Genomic DNA, 19,286 nt, shown 5'->3' on the forward strand with positions numbered 1-19,286 from the left:
CTTTCCGCGGCTATGTAAATTGAGCCTAACAGGGTGGGATTCGCCAAAGTTCTCCAGGCATAAGTTCGCCTGGCGTATGCAGAAATGTGTTTTGTCGTTACTTGGAATATCGCGAATATCTTCAATTACACACTGTTTAGATAATATTTGCTAAATCTACATAATTCCATTATTTATTATACAATATGTAAGTAACACGAGTGCTCAAAGTATTTCAAGATACATGTGCCAATTTTGTTATCATGAAGAAATCTTGGTATTTTATTAAAATTAAATTTTGGATGTAACAATAGTGCCTATATTAAAATAAATGTTTGATTTTGTATTCTTTTCTTGAATTCAGTAGTTGTTGAAATAACACGAACTGTATGTTTGAACACATATTTATTAAAAACAAAATACCATTAAGATAAACAATGAGCCATGTTATACAGGCCACCATGAATAATACCTGTTTCAAAAGTCTCTGGAGAGTTGGCGGGATAGTATACCCATTCTTAAAGAACACAGATTAAAGCCTTAAACACTAGTGAACATCAATCACATTAATTTCAGTCCTTTTTAAATGATAATAACATAATTACTTAGTTAAAGCAAAGAGATAATCACATTACTAATTGGTACATGGAATGCATTTGATTAATTGTCAGTATCGGTTACAATTAAATGGTCTCCTCTCTCGTTGACATTGTCATTAATATCGGAAGCATCCTTTGCTATGGCACCGGCTTTGTTTTCATTGGCTTTGCCGTTCTGAACATTTCCATTTTGGTACATATTTTCGGACATTAGATCTTTCATTTTGGACGGCAGGTCTTCCAATAATTCGTCTGTTTTCTCGTTTTTGGGCGCTTCTTTGCCATTTAAAACTTGGTCTTCATTTACATTTTCCACAACAGCCTGAACTTTGTTTTCATCACCCTTTGCTACATTTGTATCTGATGCACTGTGTTTAAAACGTTCATCTGTTTCCTTATTTTTATCTTTTTCGACATCTGTAGCATTTTCTTCACCCATTTGCCCACTTTCTTTATCATTTTGAGCTGTTTTGGATAAATCTCGTTCGTAGTCCGCTTCTAAATTTGTCTTATTTCGTTCATTATCATCATCTTGTTTATACACACCTGAAGGCCCTGCACTTTCTTCAACATCCAATTCTGGGACTATGTCACTCTTAGCATCTTTCTCCGAATCTTTGTAACTTTCACTATCGGACTGATCTGGAACTTTATTCAACACAAGTTCTACTCTTGTTGGCAGTGCTTGGATCTCTTCAGGTTTTTCATTATTTTTTTCCATTTCTTGTTTAATTTTAATCACTTCTTTCTTCTTTGCTTCGATGTGGTCAGCGTAAGTGGTCTGGCCGACCAATTTGGCTAACTCGGCGGCTAAGCTTAGAGATTCTTCCTCTTTAGATTTACCTAGCACAGTCGCCGCTTGTGACACGTTGCCAAGATTTATGTAGCTGTTAAACAAAACGATTATATTAGAAAAAAGCCACAATTAGCAAATGAATATATCGAGACAAATTGTGATGCTTGCCAGACAGCTGCCATATTGAAACGCCCATGAAGGGTAAGATATTCTCCCCAAAGAAGCAGTACTTCCTCGGCCAAGCTCTCCATGTATCTGAAAGATCAAGTTTTGTAAAAGGCGTCTCTTAAAAAATACGCGATGAATTTGAAAAACAAACTGTATAAAAATATGTACTGCTCACCTCACTCTGCACAACACGTAAGCTTCTAAAAAGAGCTGCGCTTCGCATAGCACTGCCAATGCACCCTTGATGTCATGTAAACTTAGCAACGTAGCTGTTTTGCGATATATGGCACCGCCATAACGCCTATTCTCTGAAACAATATTCGATTTCATACATAGAAAAATAGCGAATGCATACTGGAGAAAGTTTTAATATTTACAATAAAATTTTACCACTCAATTTTCCCTCCTCCCCTTTAGCTACTAGGCGGTCAATTTGAGCCAGATAGAGCTGAGTTGCGTCTTTCCAATACCTGTAAGGGATGACAGTTATTAGATTTGTGTAACGACGAATAAACAATAAGCTTCTACTAAACTCAAAACATTTTCTGTGAGTGTACTATAAAGAATATATAAAATTACTTGAAGGAGACGGACGGCGCCAGACTAATCAAGTAAGGGTCGAGGAGATCCTTTTGACTAGCGTACTGGATCATGGCGTCGATGTACCCGCGGAAGATGCACAGCATCAGCCACGCTTCCACGTTCCCCGTATCTTGGTGCCACTCCACTGGAATTTAGAAGACCTTTTAATAAACACAATACCGGACTAGTGATGAAAGAGACTCAGTTATTTAAGGCCTATTAGAAAGACTACTCCATTTTACAGGATTCGACCCTAAAATTAGACTGGAGGTTCGAATTTCATTAATCGACTTTTAATAAGACTCGGTCGTTATACTTATAGACTCGACGACTAGAGTTGTTTTAAAAAGACTCGTGCCTTAGTCGTGTATGATATTAACAGCTATAACTCTTAGGCTAACAGGCAACAGAGTTATACCTCATTTCTATCTTACTTAACCTGAAGTTTATAAATAAAAATGATGTACTATTCAACCTTTTGGTGTATGTACAACATACATTTAATTTGTATCTGGTTGTAGGAATATTTAAATGACAGTAATGAAGGGCATGTTGTAGCTTGTAACTTGGTAGGGTTCGTTCATATGTCATACTGAAAATAGATATACTGGATGAGCAGTTCTAGTGAATTTGAATTCACTGACCTTTGTTTAACTTCAACAAAAACTACATCATACTTGAAAATATTTCCATTGTATAATGTGTGAGTGGACAAGGTTATTATAGATAGATATGAATTATGGTGATTATGCGGACTGATTAATTTATAATCTATGCTGGTGAGGTCTAACATAATTTGACATTACTATTATTATTATACTTACGTTCCACATCCAAAACATCATTGATTTCGTTGATATTTCCGAACAACTTGATGAAATCTAAGTCGTATTCAACGGTCTCCATTCCGCCATCGATGGCGTTACCGGACAATTTCTCCAAGTACTTCTTGAGCATTACTCTCGGGCCGTTCGCCTTGCAAGTATTTGTTTGCTTAAACAACATAGGTAGGAGGAACTTCTTGCAGCCTTTCATCTTGGTGTCCATGACGGCAGCCTCATGACCCTCCGTTTCTTCTTCGTCGTCCTTTTTATTGTCTTCTTTGGTTTTCTTGTCTTTCTTCTTGCGGTCTCTCTTTTGATCCGGTCTTTCTGTAACAATTTTTATGCCACATACCGTACATACTGCACATTGATGGATAAACACTTTAACTGCCTCCGTGGCCGAACGGTTACCATACCGGACTGCCACGCAGAGGTCCCAGGTTCGATTCCCGGGCCGGGAGAAATATTTGTATGGCCTACAATTGTTTCTCTCGTGAGTTTGGGTGTAATTTGTGGTTGTCTAAGTGTGTGTCCATGGCACCCGCGACACAGGGTTTCCCTAGTGCGGGGCTATGTTGAGTGTGTGCGTTATTTATTTATTTATTAAACAAGATATGTAAAAATCAAAGGCTGCTTTGAGGAGATTGCTGGATTCTAATTCGTAATCAAGGAGAGCACTAGATCGGGAACCAAGCAGCCTTCTGTCTGTTTAGTCTAATTTTATTGCATCCATAGGCGTGTCTTATTGTAACTTACTAGTTGCTAGTGTAAATCTAGGTTTTAGCAACTTTTTTGTGAATAGTCAAATTAAAAAATTCGATCATGTTATGCTGGAGTAATGGACGCCATTTATTTATATGTTATATGGACAACAAAACAGGTAACAATCAAATTACATTGATAAGAGTTAAATATGATATTACGAAATTCTGTACCACACTGTAATCCTACTTATGTTGAGACATCATTGTAGAAAGTAGCACCACAAGAAAGACCTACAGTTCATAATTTGCTAAGGCGCCTTGTGTTGTATACAAGCAACTGGCAGAAGCGAATATTATATTTTCATACAACTGCGGTTGCAGCAACCGGCGACAATGTCCGGTTGCCGCGACTGTGTCGATTTCATATCAATTATGTGAAAATACAATATTGGCTTTTAGTTGCCGGTTGCTAGTATCCAACACAAGACACTCGTTTTCACGGTGTCTAATAAATAATTCGACCCCTCCTACGTAAAGTATCTTATGTCGAAATTGCCAAGTTTACTGTGGAGCGTTTTAAAGTTCTGAATTCACTGAAACGAGCATAACACGTGACTTTGCCGAATAAAACTGAGAAATGTTAGCATTTCTCAGTTTTATTCGGCAAAGCCCGTTACTCACATAGAGTGATCATCTAATACGTTAGTTCCCAAAGTGGTCCACTCGACGGTGGACTACGTTGGCGTGACAAAAAACAATTTGGATATGGAATATGGTAGAAATGTAGCTGCAGGGGGTCCACCAGAACCAGCTAAATTTTGAAAGTGGTCTATGAGAAAAAAACTCTGGGAACCTCTGATCTAATACATCATTTAACCGATATCTAGGATTTTATAATAATAGCTCCCCTGTAAACTTGGCAATTTCCACATACGATACTTTACGTAGGAGGGGTCGAATTGACTCATTAATTTGACCTTTTTCGACTTACTACTGAGACTTAGTCAGAAAATGCTCATCTATTGTGGTTGAAATTGCAAGCATTCCATCGGTTAGAATATGACATGACAACATCGGGACGGTCTCCGATTCGTCAAGTCAGCGCGGCAGACGAAGATACGCTAAGGGAGGCTGCGCACCTTGGTAGGCCTCCGAGGGGTGGTTCGCGGCGTCCCAGAGGCGCAGCGCGGCGTCGGCGCCGCCCGAGCCCACGAGGCAGGCGCGCTGCGGCCGCGCAGACCACGCCGCGCCCAGCGCCGCCTGCACGTGCCCGTCGAAGATGGCCGTGCACGCGCCCGACGCCGCCGCCCACACCTGCGGACGCGCTTCCTCGAGTACTGCACAATCTGAGCTACGGAACGGCCGGCACGCCGTACAAACTTCTCTATTGCCGTGGCTCCGCTTGTGTGTTAGGGGTAACTGACGGCTCGTGTCGCAAAGAAAAATTCGTAAGATTGCTGGTTCGTTCCATGCCTCGCTTGGGAGTAGCTGGTTCGAATCCAGCGGGATCGAAGGAATTTTCATTGTTTTAGGTTCGCTGTGAAGTGTGTTTAGTGTCTAACGTGTTTTGAATTTATTATAAAATTTTCATAAAGTGTTTTCCCTCCGTCACTGCCTGCTATTCAGTCTACTGCTCATCCTATCGTTTCCAGTATCAATATTTACACCAAACTACTGAGTATTTAGAGTAAAACATCGTGATATTCAAAAAAAGACATATTACACAATTCAGTGCTGTACGTACCCTAACGGTGCTATCGGAAGAAGTGGACAGGAGGATTCCTTCCATGTGGGGGTTCCAGGCGAGATCCAGGACTGCGCCTTTGTGCCCGCTCAGGGTCTTCCAGGTGGTCAACTGCTTCGTGCCGTCTGTTTAACGAGCAAATTTTAAAACACGTTATTACAAAAGCAGTGTTGTGTACATGACAGTAGCAATGTAGGGAACATCAATATAATTTCTCAAATTTCATAAATAAAGTTTCAGACAACCACAACAAATACCTGGTCTCTAGGGAATCCCCTGTACTACAAGTAGAGCCCCCAAACCAAAACCAATTTAGAAAACTTCGTTATAAAGATCTGCAGTTAAATGAATACTGGTTTCAAGCGCTAGTTTTAATAGGGAAGTCTGAAGTCCAATGTGAAATAAAAAATCCTTACATTCAACCCCATTCATTGTGTGTAAATTTTAGTACGAGGGGAGGTCTAAAAGTCCGCGGAATGGAGGGGGCGGGAGCCAGCTAATTACGCTTGCTTGATGTGGTACTAATCAGATACTCATTAGGGGTATATATATCAAGCTTCACCCTTTTAACTTCATTAGTTTACGAGATATCGCCCTACAAACAAGTAAATCGGGAAGAAAACTGCAAATATGGAGCAAATCGAGTTTCGTGCTGTCATCAAATTCCTTACCAAGCAAGGAAAACCTCCTCAAACCATTATGAATGAGATGGAAACTGTTTATGGGGATCAGTGCCCTGGTAAAACAATGATTTACAAGTGGCACAGTCTTTTCAAACATGGCAGAGAATCAATTGAAGACGATCCTCGCCCAGGACGGCCAGTTGAGGCCACCACATCAGACAATGTTGAAAAAATCGAAAAATTTATATTGGAAGATGCCCGTCTGAAGAAGAAACAGCTGTCTGCATTAGTAGGAGTATCAGACACTACCATTTTGAGGATCCTACACGATCATCTTGGCATGACGAAAGTCAGTGCAAGATGGGTGCCGAGAATGCTCACGCCGCCTCAAAAGCAACAAAGAATCGATGCATCAAAGCACTTCTTGGAGCTGTGTGGCGCAGAACCTACCCCAATTTTGGAGCAAATTGTTACTGGAGATGAAACTTGGGTTCATAACTTTGAGCCTGAGTCCAAACAGGAGTCAATGCAATGGCATAAAAAGGGTACACCACCCCCTAAGAAGTTTAAGGTGTCGGAATCGGCTGGAAAAATCATGGCTACGGTTTTTTGGGATTGTGAAGGAATTTTATTGGTTGACTACAAAGAAAAGAGGGTCAATATAACGGGAGAATATTACGCAAGAACATTAGAAAGACTGAAGGAAGCTGTCAAAGAAAAAGGCGGGGAAAATGGACAAAGGGTGTGTTGCTTTTGCAAGACAACGCACCGGTTCACAAGAACAATGTTGCGATGGCTGCTCTACACAAGTGTGGCTTTCAATCGCTGACCCACCCACCTAACAGCCCGGACTTAGCCCCCAGCGACTATTATTTCCCAAATTTGAAAAAAGAATTACGTGGGAAAAAATTTCGCGACGATGAAGAGGTTAAGGCAGCAATTTTAGCTCATTTTGAGAGCAAAGAGAAAAAATATTTTTTCGATGGCATAGAAAAGCTAATTTCGAGATCTAAAAAATGTATTGAGCTCAAAGGTAATTATATTGAAAAGGATTTTTGTTTTATATTATTTACAACCCCTCCATTCCGCGGACTTTTGGACCTCCCCTCGTAATTTACAAATATGTTTAGAAACATAGGATTTGACATTTCACGTTGTATGTTAAGGTGATTTTCAATTCGACTGTTAGGCAGCTGATTAATCACGTAATCAATAAAGTATTTCTTGCTGTACCTTCCTTGACACCGTACTCCAATATTACGATGGTATTGACTCTATCAACAGAGCAAACAGCGATGAGATTCTTGTACATTGATTCTTCACTGGAGTTGGATGTCTCTTGCGGATGCCAAACAATCGAATGGATCATTTTACTGCAATACAAGCCATATACAATAATATTTAACAAATGTATCATGCCGTTTTTCTTTTACCTATACTTTGTAGCAGTAGAGCTCCTTGTGAAAGAGTTCGTCCAGGAAGTATTTGTCACCTTACTTCTGACGCCAAGCAGTAATATATTACTGCGTTCCGGTTTTGAAGGGTAAGGGTGCTGGTGAAATGGTGCCTGTAGCACATGGGACTTGTCAACTTATGTCTCAGGGTGACGGACGCAGTGGGAGTGCGCCTCAGATCTCTGCGATTTAAAGTTCCGAGTGGCACTGCAACTGTTACGGACAGGCATGTAGCTTACCATCAGGCGCACGACTAGCTCATCTCGTCACTTGATATTATGAAAAAAAATCCGATGTGCAGAGATTATCCACCAAAATCAGAATTTCATTGCACAAAATTTAAAAAAGGAAGAATTTCAAATGTTAATTTCAACATGGTTGATTTGAAGGATAATAGAATTGGATGACCGATTTCATACAAACCGTTTTGAAATGTTTCTTTTTTTATGCTTACCAACTAATTGTAAGTCAATGTTACCAACTAAATAAAAATATTCTGAATTTCCTTTTAATTATTTCGTAATTTCTCATCATCATTGGCCTTTTATACATCTATTGCAGACGATGTAGTTGGAGTCAGGATTGATATCAATAAAAGAGATAAAAGCACACCAGTTCGTGGCTAAAAAGGCTCATACGAGAGTGACTGTCATTACGGCATTTCTGAGAAATTAAAGAAGCCGTAGATGACTAAGATTTGGTGGCGCGACGGCACGCGTTGGTGACGTAGATTCCTCCCGAAACGTTTTGCCTATAGCATAAGAACGGGGCCGCTGGCATGAGGTCCAAATCGAATAGAATTCGAGTTTAATGTCGAATTTTTAATGATAATACACTGACGTTTTGTGGGTTGCCACTTTTCAATAGAATAAAAAAGATTTGATTTCACTGACTTGCTCAGTAGGTAAATTATATTTATTAATAATTAGCAGGTTCTTTAATCAAGAATTCTCTCAGAGAAAAGTTTAAGGAGACTGGTATCACAGTACATTTACTCAAATATTTTATATACCCGTAAAAATATACATAATTTCAATAAAAAAGAAGATATCCATAATATTAATCTTAGAGCTAAGTCCAAACTCATGGTACCACGATTTCGTTTAACCAAGGTAAACAACTCTTTTATGGGGAGCTGTATACGTTTTTACAATAAGATTCCGAAGCATATATTAAGTTTATCGTTTCCTAAGTTTAAAAACTACATTAAAAATATTTTGATCGAAAAATTTTGTAATATGCAAAATTGAAGACAACGTGTTAGATAAAGATGTATGGAGAGACGACACGGCTCCAGAATCCACACAAATTTGATTCAAAGTGTATTCCATAGCATTTAAGTTTATTTGAAAAGAGCAATCCCTAGAGTTTCTTGCTCGTTCTTCTCAGGGAGGTCAGCGTAGCGAACGAGCAGTAGCTTAAATGTGACGTTTTCAAGTGAAAATTTATTTTACCTATGGAATAAATAATCTTTGACTTTAAAACAGAAAAAAATGTAGAAGTATGTAGAGGTTGACTGTAAATAAAAGTTTATTTTTTATTGTCTCTGTTTTAGTGGTAAGGCAACAATACTTTTCACAAGTGACATTAGTAGCTGTCAGTTTGTTTACCCTAATTAAAAATTGGACTAAATTTAGATGTTTAGCGGTCGCTCTCAATAAGTTTACTTACGCGAAGATAAAGGCGGCGGCTTGGACGACGTGCGGCCGTTTGGTGGACAGCACAGCCACGGCACCGTCGCAGCTGCCCACCACCAGCCCCTGTGGGTGGTACGTCACTGAGCTCAGGTCCAGCTTGCGCCCCTCCAGCTCCACGGGAATGGCTTTCGGTGCTAAATTAACAAAATCATTTAATTGTGCTATACAATTACACCAATTAAAAACAGGACAGATTTATGACTGTCGTCAAATACAATGCGTCAAATTATTGCAGTTCCTATTTTCTGTGGAAAGTTCCCACTGAAATTAGGAACTGCAATAATTGTATAGAATTTAAGACATTATTTAATTACCTTGATGATATGACATTGTACAAAATTGGATTTTTGTTTTAAAGTTTCACATTTTTTTAAAACTTGTGAATTATTAATTCATTCTTGTAACACCTTTATAACTTGCATATCACAAAAAATAACTGAATTTAATCATGTTTTAATAATGTTTCGCAGCAGACGCGGTTGACGTATTTTTTATACAAAACGTTGGGGTGTTGTACACTTTGCCCATTTTTTTGAAAATTGTCGAACATTTTATGCGGTCGATAACAACAGCTTTGTCACTATAAAGTAGAGGAATTGGTCTGGTTTTATTTGATTGGCATAAACTAATACACCGACATCAAATGCTTCATGGTCAAGCTACCAATAAATGGACGTCGGGTTAAAATCGCATACAGAGCGTCAATCGCGCAAGTCTTCGTTTGTTCGACTGACAGCGCGGTTGTCAATCATGCAGTACCAAAAATTATAACTTGTAAAAATTACTGCAGTAAAGTTTAAAATCAGGATTTTGTATCATATTTTCACTAAACGAATATATTGTATTATCATAGTTATCATTTAAAAGTGTTATTTTGTACAGTTTTATAGTATTTAATTTATATATAAATTAATTGTAAATATAAATGACAAAAGCACACAAAATAATCAAATAGCTAACTGTCCTTTTTCTACACATTGCATGCGTAGAAAAAGGACAGTTTCAAGAAGCTTATAATAAACTTCTTGGTCATTTTCAATTGTATCTATAATTTATATTTATATTTTATAATAATTTATATTTATATATATATATATATATATTTTTGGCTTTGTGAAAAGCATCAAAATTACTCGAAAGCGTAACGGTTTTATTACAAACCAAATAAATTAAATGTTTTAGTTTTTTATATTTCGTTACATGTCACTATGTTTGTATAGTTAACTTCGGACATTTTTTCGTGGTTTTTGTATTAGACCCGATGTCCATTTATTGGTAGGTCAATGCGGTCAAGTATTGCAATTGCGAACTTATTCACTCGCGTTTATAGAAAGTGGTTTCTGTTTCGCTTGCAATTAAAGTTATTATCCAAAGGTGTTTGCACAAAGGGCCTCACGTTCGTCAGTGGCGTTGCCCTTGAAGAGTGCCAGCTCGCCTCCGCCGCAGGCGTAGAGGTCCCAGCCCTCAGCCCAGGCCAGTGCATAAACCCCTCCGCGCAATAAGGGCGGGAAGGGGCGTGCAGGCCGCGGCTGTTTGCCTGCCGCCGACGCGTCGATTATGCCCACCTGCACGCATATTATGCAAAATGATGGATATACACTCCCGGAAACGTAAGTCGAGTCTTCTTGCATTTTCAGTATTAAATGGCCTAACAATGTTTGATTGATAATAAACTATTTTGAAATTGCTGTACTGAACGTCATTACTATAAGTCCTTCTTGAAAATTTTAATTTGTAAAACCGACAGAAATGTTTTTATCATTGTGTTCTGTCCTTTAAAAATAAAAATGCAAGGTGATTTAACTTATGTATCCGGGAATATATTATCGGTTTTCAAATTACATGACTATTTTAAATTTTACGAAAACTGGCCACCCTGCAAATGTCATTTTAGTCCGTCTTCAAAAAAGACAGACTGTATACATACATGTTTCATGATAGATATATGTTTATGTGCCTACTCAAATGTTCACATTAATCGGGGTTACGAGGTTTACGAATTTAACCGACGTTATGTTTGTATAGAGTTTTTTACTTGTCCATACTGTAAAACTTTAAATTATAAGGCAACTCACCCTAGCCTCTCCAGTAGAAAAAGCAAGGATGTTCTCCACAGTAGGATGCCATGCGACGTTGAGGACTTTTCCCTGGACGTTGTGAGAATATGAGGTGACAGTGCCCGATGTCAGCTTGGTGTCGTCGTCGTCGAGTGTGTCCGACTCCCACACGCGAACCTCGCCGTCGCCTACGGCTACTGCCACCCTGGATAAACAAATTTTCTATAAATATTATACGTTATTAACAGGTACACAGTTCACAGGACAGCATGTCCTGTGCACAAATATAAGTAAGAAACGAAAAATTGAATCTTGTAGATATAGTTGCATTTCTAGGTATAACTTTATATGCTAAATTGCAGTGGGGTCCACATATAAATAATTTATCGCAACGGCTCAGCTCTGCAGTGTACTCAGAATACAAAAACTTTCAGATGTCGAAACAGCTAGATTGGTTTACTTCAGCTACTTTCACAGCGTAAAGACATACGGCATTTAAGTTGGGGTAATGCCGCCGATATTAATAGAATCTTTGTCCTGCAGAAACGTGCGGTAAGGGCAATTTACAATATGGAGTAAGAGTGTCTTTGAAAGTTACGTTTAAAGAAATTAACATTGTTACACTAACGTCACAGTACGACCCCTCCTACGTAAAGTATCGTATGTCGAAATTGCCAAGTTTACAGGGAAGCGTTTTAAAGTTCTCAATTCACTGCAATGAGCATAATACGTGACTTTAGCATTTCTCAGTTTTATTCGACAAAACTCGTTACTCACATAGAGTATTGTAAAATCCTAGATGTCGGTTAGATGATCACTCTATGTCAGTAATGAGGTTCTGCCAAATAAAACGGAGAACTTTAAAACGTTCCCCTGTAAACTTGGCAATTTCGACATACGATACTTTACGTAGGAGGACTCGAGTACATTTATGAAAATGTTATTTATGTTAAATATTTTTTTTATATTTATGTAAAAATAGTGTTAGGCCTAACATTAACACATTAGCATGGTCCTTGACAGTCATCTTTATAAGGTCTCAAATGCATTTAAGGTGCAATGTGTATGCTTCTATAAGATTCTGATTTATATTCAAAATTTGCCATTTACGAGGTTTAAAACTATAGTGAAACAAAAACTTTATAATAAAGGTTTATACAGTTTCTGTGTACTTTCGATGACAAGAATCCGTGGTAGTGGCCCGTTTAACTCTTGCAAAAAGTGTTAATCTTAGAAGATGTTTGAAATAAATATTGTAAATGTATTCAAATCTATATTTAAAAGAGCAACCCTATAGTTTCTTGCTTTTCTTCTCAGGGGATTCAGCCTTACAAATGAGCAGTAGAGTTTAATTAATATGACGATTTCAAGTGTAATTTGCTTACCTATGAAATAAAGATGATTTGTAATGTGATTTAAATGGTTACCATGTTGATCTATCTGCCAAGCAGAGGTCTAATTTGTAAATTTGTGGTTTGTGTGCTATATGTATATTTGGCCTATGTGCAGGGTTTCCTTTTTTTTTATTTTTGACAGGGGGGAAACCTTTATGGATACCCCTGAGCCCAGGGAGACTTATGTGGGGGCTCTCCCTCCAGACTGGAGGGCCTACCCCACTAAAACCCCCCCTGGTTTTCATCTTGCCGGTTGAGTCGGCGCCGTGGGATCGGTGATCATTCACCACGTCACACAGGGTTTCCCTAGTGCGGGGTAGGATTGTACGAGTTTTTGCTTTGAATCGATTTTTTGGATCCATATATCGGATCGTATGCTCTTAAATCGATCTCATAAAAATGGTTTCAAAATAAATTTCGAAAAAAAAAAGCTTTGAGTCTTTTTGGCATTAGTCGGTTCTGACTTTAATTTAGAGTGAGAAAAAAACGTTCAGATGTTACAGAAATAGCGAAAATCGCCAAATATTGTTGATTTCAATAAGTTAACAATTTAGCGATTTTCGCTACTAATACTGCAATTCGCTACTAGCAGTTTGGTAACAAACTGCTTTTCTTGCAGGCCAATATAAAATAGGGGCAGAAAATAGTTAGATTGTATACATTTGACTCGATCTTCATAAAAATCGAATGGTAATGTGCATCCCTAGTACGGGGCTATGTGTGCGTTATTTACTATTATTTAAGGAAAACACGATAATGAAACCTGCATGTCGAAGCAAGTTCTCAACTTTTGAAAAACAATTCTCCAACCACATTGAACCAGTGTGGTGGACTATGGCCTATGCTCTCTGTTTAGAGGAGATCCGTGCTTAGCAGTGGAACGTATACTGGATAGGAAGTAATAGATTGATAATCAAACTACTGGAGTCTTTTCACTAAAAAAATGGTGTATAACAATGTGTAATGGTTTATAACATAACTTATATAACATACTTATTAAAGTATATTAATTTAAATATTGCAAAGAACGTCTACGTACACGGTGTTAAGTTTCACTTTCATTTCAGTTTCACACCCAAACCAGAACCAATTTCGTTAAGTTCCCAAGTTGGTCTTACTGGGAATTGAACCCGGAACCTCATCATCCGGCGCCCAAAGTACAAACTATTGGGCCACAGAGGTACGGGCCGATGGTGTACTTAAATAAAGAAATATAAACACTTACTTTTTAGCATCATAAGGGCACGGAACAATCTTATAGACGAATCCCCCGCAGGTGTTATAGACCGCCGGCGGTTTTTGCTTCTTCATGGAGTAGGCAATGAGGGTGCGGTCCTGGGCGGCGGTCCACACAAGCCAGCTGTCGTCGTGCGACTTGTCGGCCGGCATCTCCGGCGGCTGCACGCGCGGCGCGTTCGTCGCCACGTTGGTCAAACCGCGCTTGTGCAGCGTGGGGAACACGCGGTACTCCAGTTTGTTTTTGCTGGACGACGCAATGGTTTGTTATTTAACGTGATATCCACTAGTGTACCTATCGGGGTTGTCGCGAATATTAGCATAAATCCGCAGATTGATTGTTTTTATGCCGATACACTTTTTTGTTAATAAATGTCACAAAATCATTAAAACAATCTTTTATCTCAATACCAAATAGAAAGCTATTTCAAGATTCATTAAAGTTCTGTACATTTTTCACTATTTTTTCAAATAGATAAAATCTGCAACCGCACCAGCTTCTGCTGGTGTTAAAGCAAAAAAATAAGTATCCACTGGTCTGGAAAAAAATTGCACCAGCAACAACTCTGGTACCTAGTACAAAACGAGGTCGCAAATTGCGCGGTCAAGGTATATAATTTTAGAAAATTAGGAGTCCAATGAAAACTAGTGTTACAGGCTAATCTCGGCTGTGGATTAGCTGAGTGGATCCTTTCGCGTAAGCTACAGCTGTACACATGATAACGTTTCATATTGTATTGATATGCTTATGCTTGCTTGCTTTGTAGCTTCTTGTTTTACTTTTGTTTTCAATAACTCTTTACATTTGTGTATTATTGTTTTGTGACGTCCCAGTAAATGTTTTCTATTCTATTCTAAAATAAGAGAGCATTATATTTTGGCTTCATTAGTGTCCTCTACAAAGCAGAGTAAAATTGGATATAACTTAGTCATGACAAACGTATTATCAGATATCACAGGGAGGTGCAATATATTATATGTATTCCTATAGGAATAAGCAAAAATAACCTAATGCATACCAATCAATTTTCAAGGGATTACACTCCAGAAGCTGACTCTTGCCGTCGACCAAGAGCAACACCTCCGACTTGTACCATAGCAGGTTGCACCAGTGAGGAGTGCCCCTTTGGTTCCTCTGGTTTTTGTTGAAACCCGCATTTGGTATGGCACAGCTGCCTACCAACTTGCCTGACTTGGACCAAATACGAACACTTCTGAAATAACAAAGAAAAGTATGTTAATTACACATCTGTAGTCACACAGAAACCTGGTCACAACAATTACACGCTGGTCCTCGCCTTAAGTACTATGAAACGAAAAGACGTCAAGATCTTGTGAAAGGTTGTATGGAAGTTTTATCTCCTATGACAAATTCCATGAAATAGCAATGGACAGTGGCGCAATAATTTCACTAATGTAATTATGATACAAAAAGTACATAATAACATGCTTTAGGGAACATTGTTACCATCCAACCAAATAAGCATTATCAGACCTCAATTTAACTGGCCATGACTACATTTACAGCATCCTCTCTATTGGAAAACAATATTCGCAATTGTTTACTGTTTGCATTTGCCTTACATTTATTGTCAACACGTTCGCGGCGCGATAAACATTACTTACCCATATTTACCAACAGTGGCCAAAAGGTGTTTTTGGATATGCACACTAGATTCCACCTCGCCCTTAGTGATCTTCCCTTCAACAACAACTTTAGCTGCATTTTGGTTAGCAGCAGCTTCCTTTGCCTCATTTTTCTTTACATCTAATTCAGTTTTATCCATTGCCTCAACTAGAGACTCAATAGAAGCTTCATCTTGATTTTTCTTTTTAATTATTTCATCTTTCAGCTTTAAACATTCAGCCAAGTAATCATCTTGAACAACCTCTTCCTTGAGTTTGACTACAATGTCCACTGGTTGGTATTTCTTGTGTCCAAACTCCTCCAGATCAGGTTCCTTATACATGTCAAACAAGTCTTCCTCTTGGACAACTGATTGGTCATCAAAACTGTCCTCAGGAAGTATTTTGCCCATAGCAGATTCATTTAGAGGAGTTTTTGTAGTTTGGATCTCAGTATTAAGTGATTTCTCTTTAGCAGTTTGATCAGTTTGATCTGAGGATGTAGAGGGCTCTTGTACATCTACTGCTTGATCACCACAAGTTAGTTTTACTTTCTCATCAAGCATCTTCAGAGTTTCAGGAGATTCTGGTTCTTTGCGTATCCTTTCCATCCTTTGGGTGGCGACGCTTTTCTTTTCTGACTCTTTGAGCAACTTCCTCACTGCCACTTCATATTGCGGGCACCAGCCTACTTTGAGTATTTCGTCATCTTGACCTTTTACTTTATATAACACTCTTGCAGCACCTAAAATGAAATTCATAAAGGTTTTGAATTATAGCTTCACAACTTTACAAATGTTGGGCAATATTTTATTAATGTTATTATTAAATAGACTCAAATAATGTACAATAATAGAGAGATATGTAAAACATTAAATAAATACAATACACTCAACTTTGGTAGGATTATTCTAAATTCCTACCACAACCTTCGTGGTTGGGTGACTTGTACACCGGTTTTCATGGTGTCGCCATATCTTACGTCCCGGGTTCGATCCCCAGACAGGCAATGTAGAAAAACTATTTTTTTTTTATATTGTGTTGGGTCTGGGTGTTTGTGGTACTGTCATTGTGAAAGATTTCCATAATACAAGTGCTTTTAAATTAATTTGGGAGCAGTGCAACAAATGTGATGTTGTATATTTATTCATGAAATAATGCCATACAAAAATCACAATCTCAATGGAACTGTCTTATATTTTTAGTATCACATTAAAACTATAGCAAATTGTGAATTTCCAGAAACAAAAAAATTCATCATCAATATATCATATTCCACCATAATGACCAAAATTAGATCAGGGAAATTATATAAAGTTATGGGAACATTTTCCAACATCTACATTTTATCACAATATCTTTCTTCACCATAAAAGTATTAATGACCACTTGCATTTGTAAAGAGACTTTTTTTAAAAATAATTAAACATTCTTACCATTCAAGTCCAGAACGAAGATGACTCCCTGTTTAGTTCCAATGGCAACATTCAAATGGATATGTGGAGAGCAAGCCATACATACTGGTCGGAAGTTGTTAAGGATTTTGTTGAATGTCTTTACTACATTTGAGTTCATGTCCCATTTCACAATATAACCGTAACAACCAACTGTTACGGCATAACCATCTTTGCAGTAACCAACTCCTATCACTTCCTGAAATAATTAGACATAGTTCACAGTTGAGCAATGGAAGGAGACGGTTATGCGGTCATACAATTTTAAAACTAGATATAAAAAGATCAAAGTTGTGTCAATTAACAGCTTATATATTGCATAACAATCACTGAAAATTTTGCAGATTTTGGCTTCTGAGACCACAGTTATAAGAGATTTACTAACATTGAGTTCATGCATCAACCTATGCTTAATTATTCATTTGTAAACTAGAAAGTAGTTAGGAAACTCAAAAATTATTAGATTTAAAAGATTTCTCTAATTGTTATGCTACATTATGTTCTTTTTATGGTGTAAAGGTGCTAGTGAAGATACGGCACATGGGACTTTTCAACTTATGTCTCAGGGTGATGGCCGCAGAGGCAGTGCACCTCAGATATTCGTGATTTAAATGGTACTGCAACTGTTATGAACTGGTGTGTTGTTTACCATGATACTAACTAAACTTAGTATCATAAAAAATTTAAAAATAAATTAACTCTTTCAAATTCAATGTAACAATAAGTTACAACAAATATTGTCACTATCAGCACAGACAAAAATACTGTAACTAAGTTTTATTGAATGTCAGAATGTTTCATCTCCATATAATACTGTTTAGGGCAGTTTTATAACCCTGACGTTGGCAAAGGCGTCGTGCAAAATGACAGAGCCATACCAATTTAGAAAACTTGTAACTTGATACTCAACTATACGATTTTAAGTCTTGTGGATACGACTTGCATCAATGTCCTTTGTGATTATATAACCAGCAATAACATAAATTTATAATTTGTCTGTCCTGCCTAACACACTTACATACTAACATTTGTCTATATATATTGTTCTCCGTCCCTTTCAGGTAATTCAACAGCTTTAAATAGGAAAGGATTTTTTTTATATCACATTGTGCTCTCACAATACTCATTGAATAGCAGAGTCTACAGAAGCCCTTAAAATTACTAAGCGGAAAACTCGATACTGGCGAAATCTAAAGGGTAGCGCCATTAAGCAAAAAGAAGAAGAAGATTTTTTCTGAAATTACTTTTAATTATTTTTAGTCTATATCGAGTTCTTAGGTTTTCGCGATTGTTATACATAGGAATGAAACTATTTTTCCGGATTTAAATCGATTTAAATCCGGAAAAATAGTTTCATTCCTATATTTTTAGTCTACTAATTTGTTATAATTATTAATACAATGGTCAAAAACTTAGAAAAAACTTCCTTCAATCTGGTTGGATTAGAACCAGCATCTCCTAGCAAATTCTGCAGACACTATGCCAACTAAGCCATGGAGTGGAGAAATACATTTCTCAAAGCATCTGCTTTTGCAGGCATGTGTTGATGTTCATCAAGTTAAGTCATTAAAAAACCAAACAATTTTCAATATGCATTAACTTCACTTTGGCCAATAAATGTAACAGGCTTATTTTATATTTGAGTAACCTTGGTTTGAGAAGTATGACGCTGTAGGGACATACCTCTTTTTCGTTAGAGTGTATTTCATGGCTGTGTGTGGTTTTCATACTCAATGTTTTCTGTGTCCGTTCCAAGCTCCACTGTTTAACAGTACCATCTGCACTGCCCGTCAAAACCGCCTTCTTTTCGGGCCATTCTGGACTTATGTCTACGCATGAAATCCTAGAGAAAATAATATAAGTATTAAAATTTGAAGGTATAAAAAATAAATAAACGTGCACATTGAAAAATAAAATGGAAAAGTTACTTTTCGCTGTGGGCTCTAAGAGCTACATGGGATTGATATGCTTGGTTTCCGCAAACTAAAGTGTTGGAATCCGCCGGCAAAGGCTCCATAACACAAAGGCTTTTAGAGGGTCCACCATACACAAGCCAGCCATCGTTGCTGACTGCCAAACCTGATGATTGGTACCAATTAGGCGACGGGAATAGCAATGTTTGGTCCATGACCAGACAAATACGCTTAGTTTTAGTTTATTATATCAAACAAATGCTAAAACAATTTGCCTCAATGAAAGAAAACCGGCAAAAACCCGCGCAACTACAGACTGAAAAAAGAATTACATGAAAATATTGAAAATTGTGCAATGTTGCCATTATTAGGAAAATGAATGAATGTAATAATGGACAACAATATTATCGAAAAACCGGTTTTTACTAAAATTTGC

General features: G+C 37.8%; 1 protein-coding gene across 1 annotated transcript; it reads right to left on the reverse strand.

The window, feature by feature from the left end:
- Window positions 1-353: 353 nt before the first annotated feature.
- LOC113240492 (gem-associated protein 5-like) lies at window positions 354-19,140 on the reverse strand. Its single transcript, XM_026477817.1, has 18 exons — window positions 18,866-19,140; window positions 18,621-18,780; window positions 16,920-17,136; window positions 15,484-16,228; window positions 14,877-15,071; window positions 13,847-14,104; window positions 11,246-11,432; window positions 10,567-10,735; window positions 9,145-9,304; window positions 7,253-7,392; window positions 5,397-5,521; window positions 4,792-4,966; window positions 2,949-3,275; window positions 2,122-2,269; window positions 1,933-2,012; window positions 1,718-1,850; window positions 1,543-1,629; window positions 354-1,465 (listed from the first exon to the last, which is right to left on the reverse strand). Exons 1-18 carry the CDS (start codon window positions 19,063-19,065, stop codon window positions 640-642), a joined length of 4,332 nt encoding a protein of 1,443 aa, XP_026333602.1. The 5' UTR covers window positions 19,066-19,140; the 3' UTR covers window positions 354-639.
- Between the last annotated feature and the right edge of the window lie 146 nt (window positions 19,141-19,286).

The sequence above is a fragment of the Hyposmocoma kahamanoa genome, unplaced genomic scaffold, assembly GCF_003589595.1.
Source record: "Hyposmocoma kahamanoa isolate Upper Pololo Valley unplaced genomic scaffold, ASM358959v1 144, whole genome shotgun sequence".
Lineage (NCBI taxonomy): Eukaryota > Metazoa > Arthropoda > Insecta > Lepidoptera > Cosmopterigidae > Hyposmocoma > Hyposmocoma kahamanoa.

Coding starts and splice junctions, on each gene's coding strand:
- LOC113240492 (XM_026477817.1), bottom strand. CDS start 19,065: ATGGACCAAACATTGCTATTCCCGTCGCCTAATTGGTACCAATCATCA. Junction 2,013..2,121: donor GCGCCGTCCGTCTCCTTCAA/GTAATTTTATAT, acceptor CATCCCTTACAG/GTATTGGAAAGACGCAACTC. Junction 1,630..1,717: donor TACGTGTTGTGCAGAGTGAG/GTGAGCAGTACA, acceptor TTGATCTTTCAG/ATACATGGAGAGCTTGGCCG.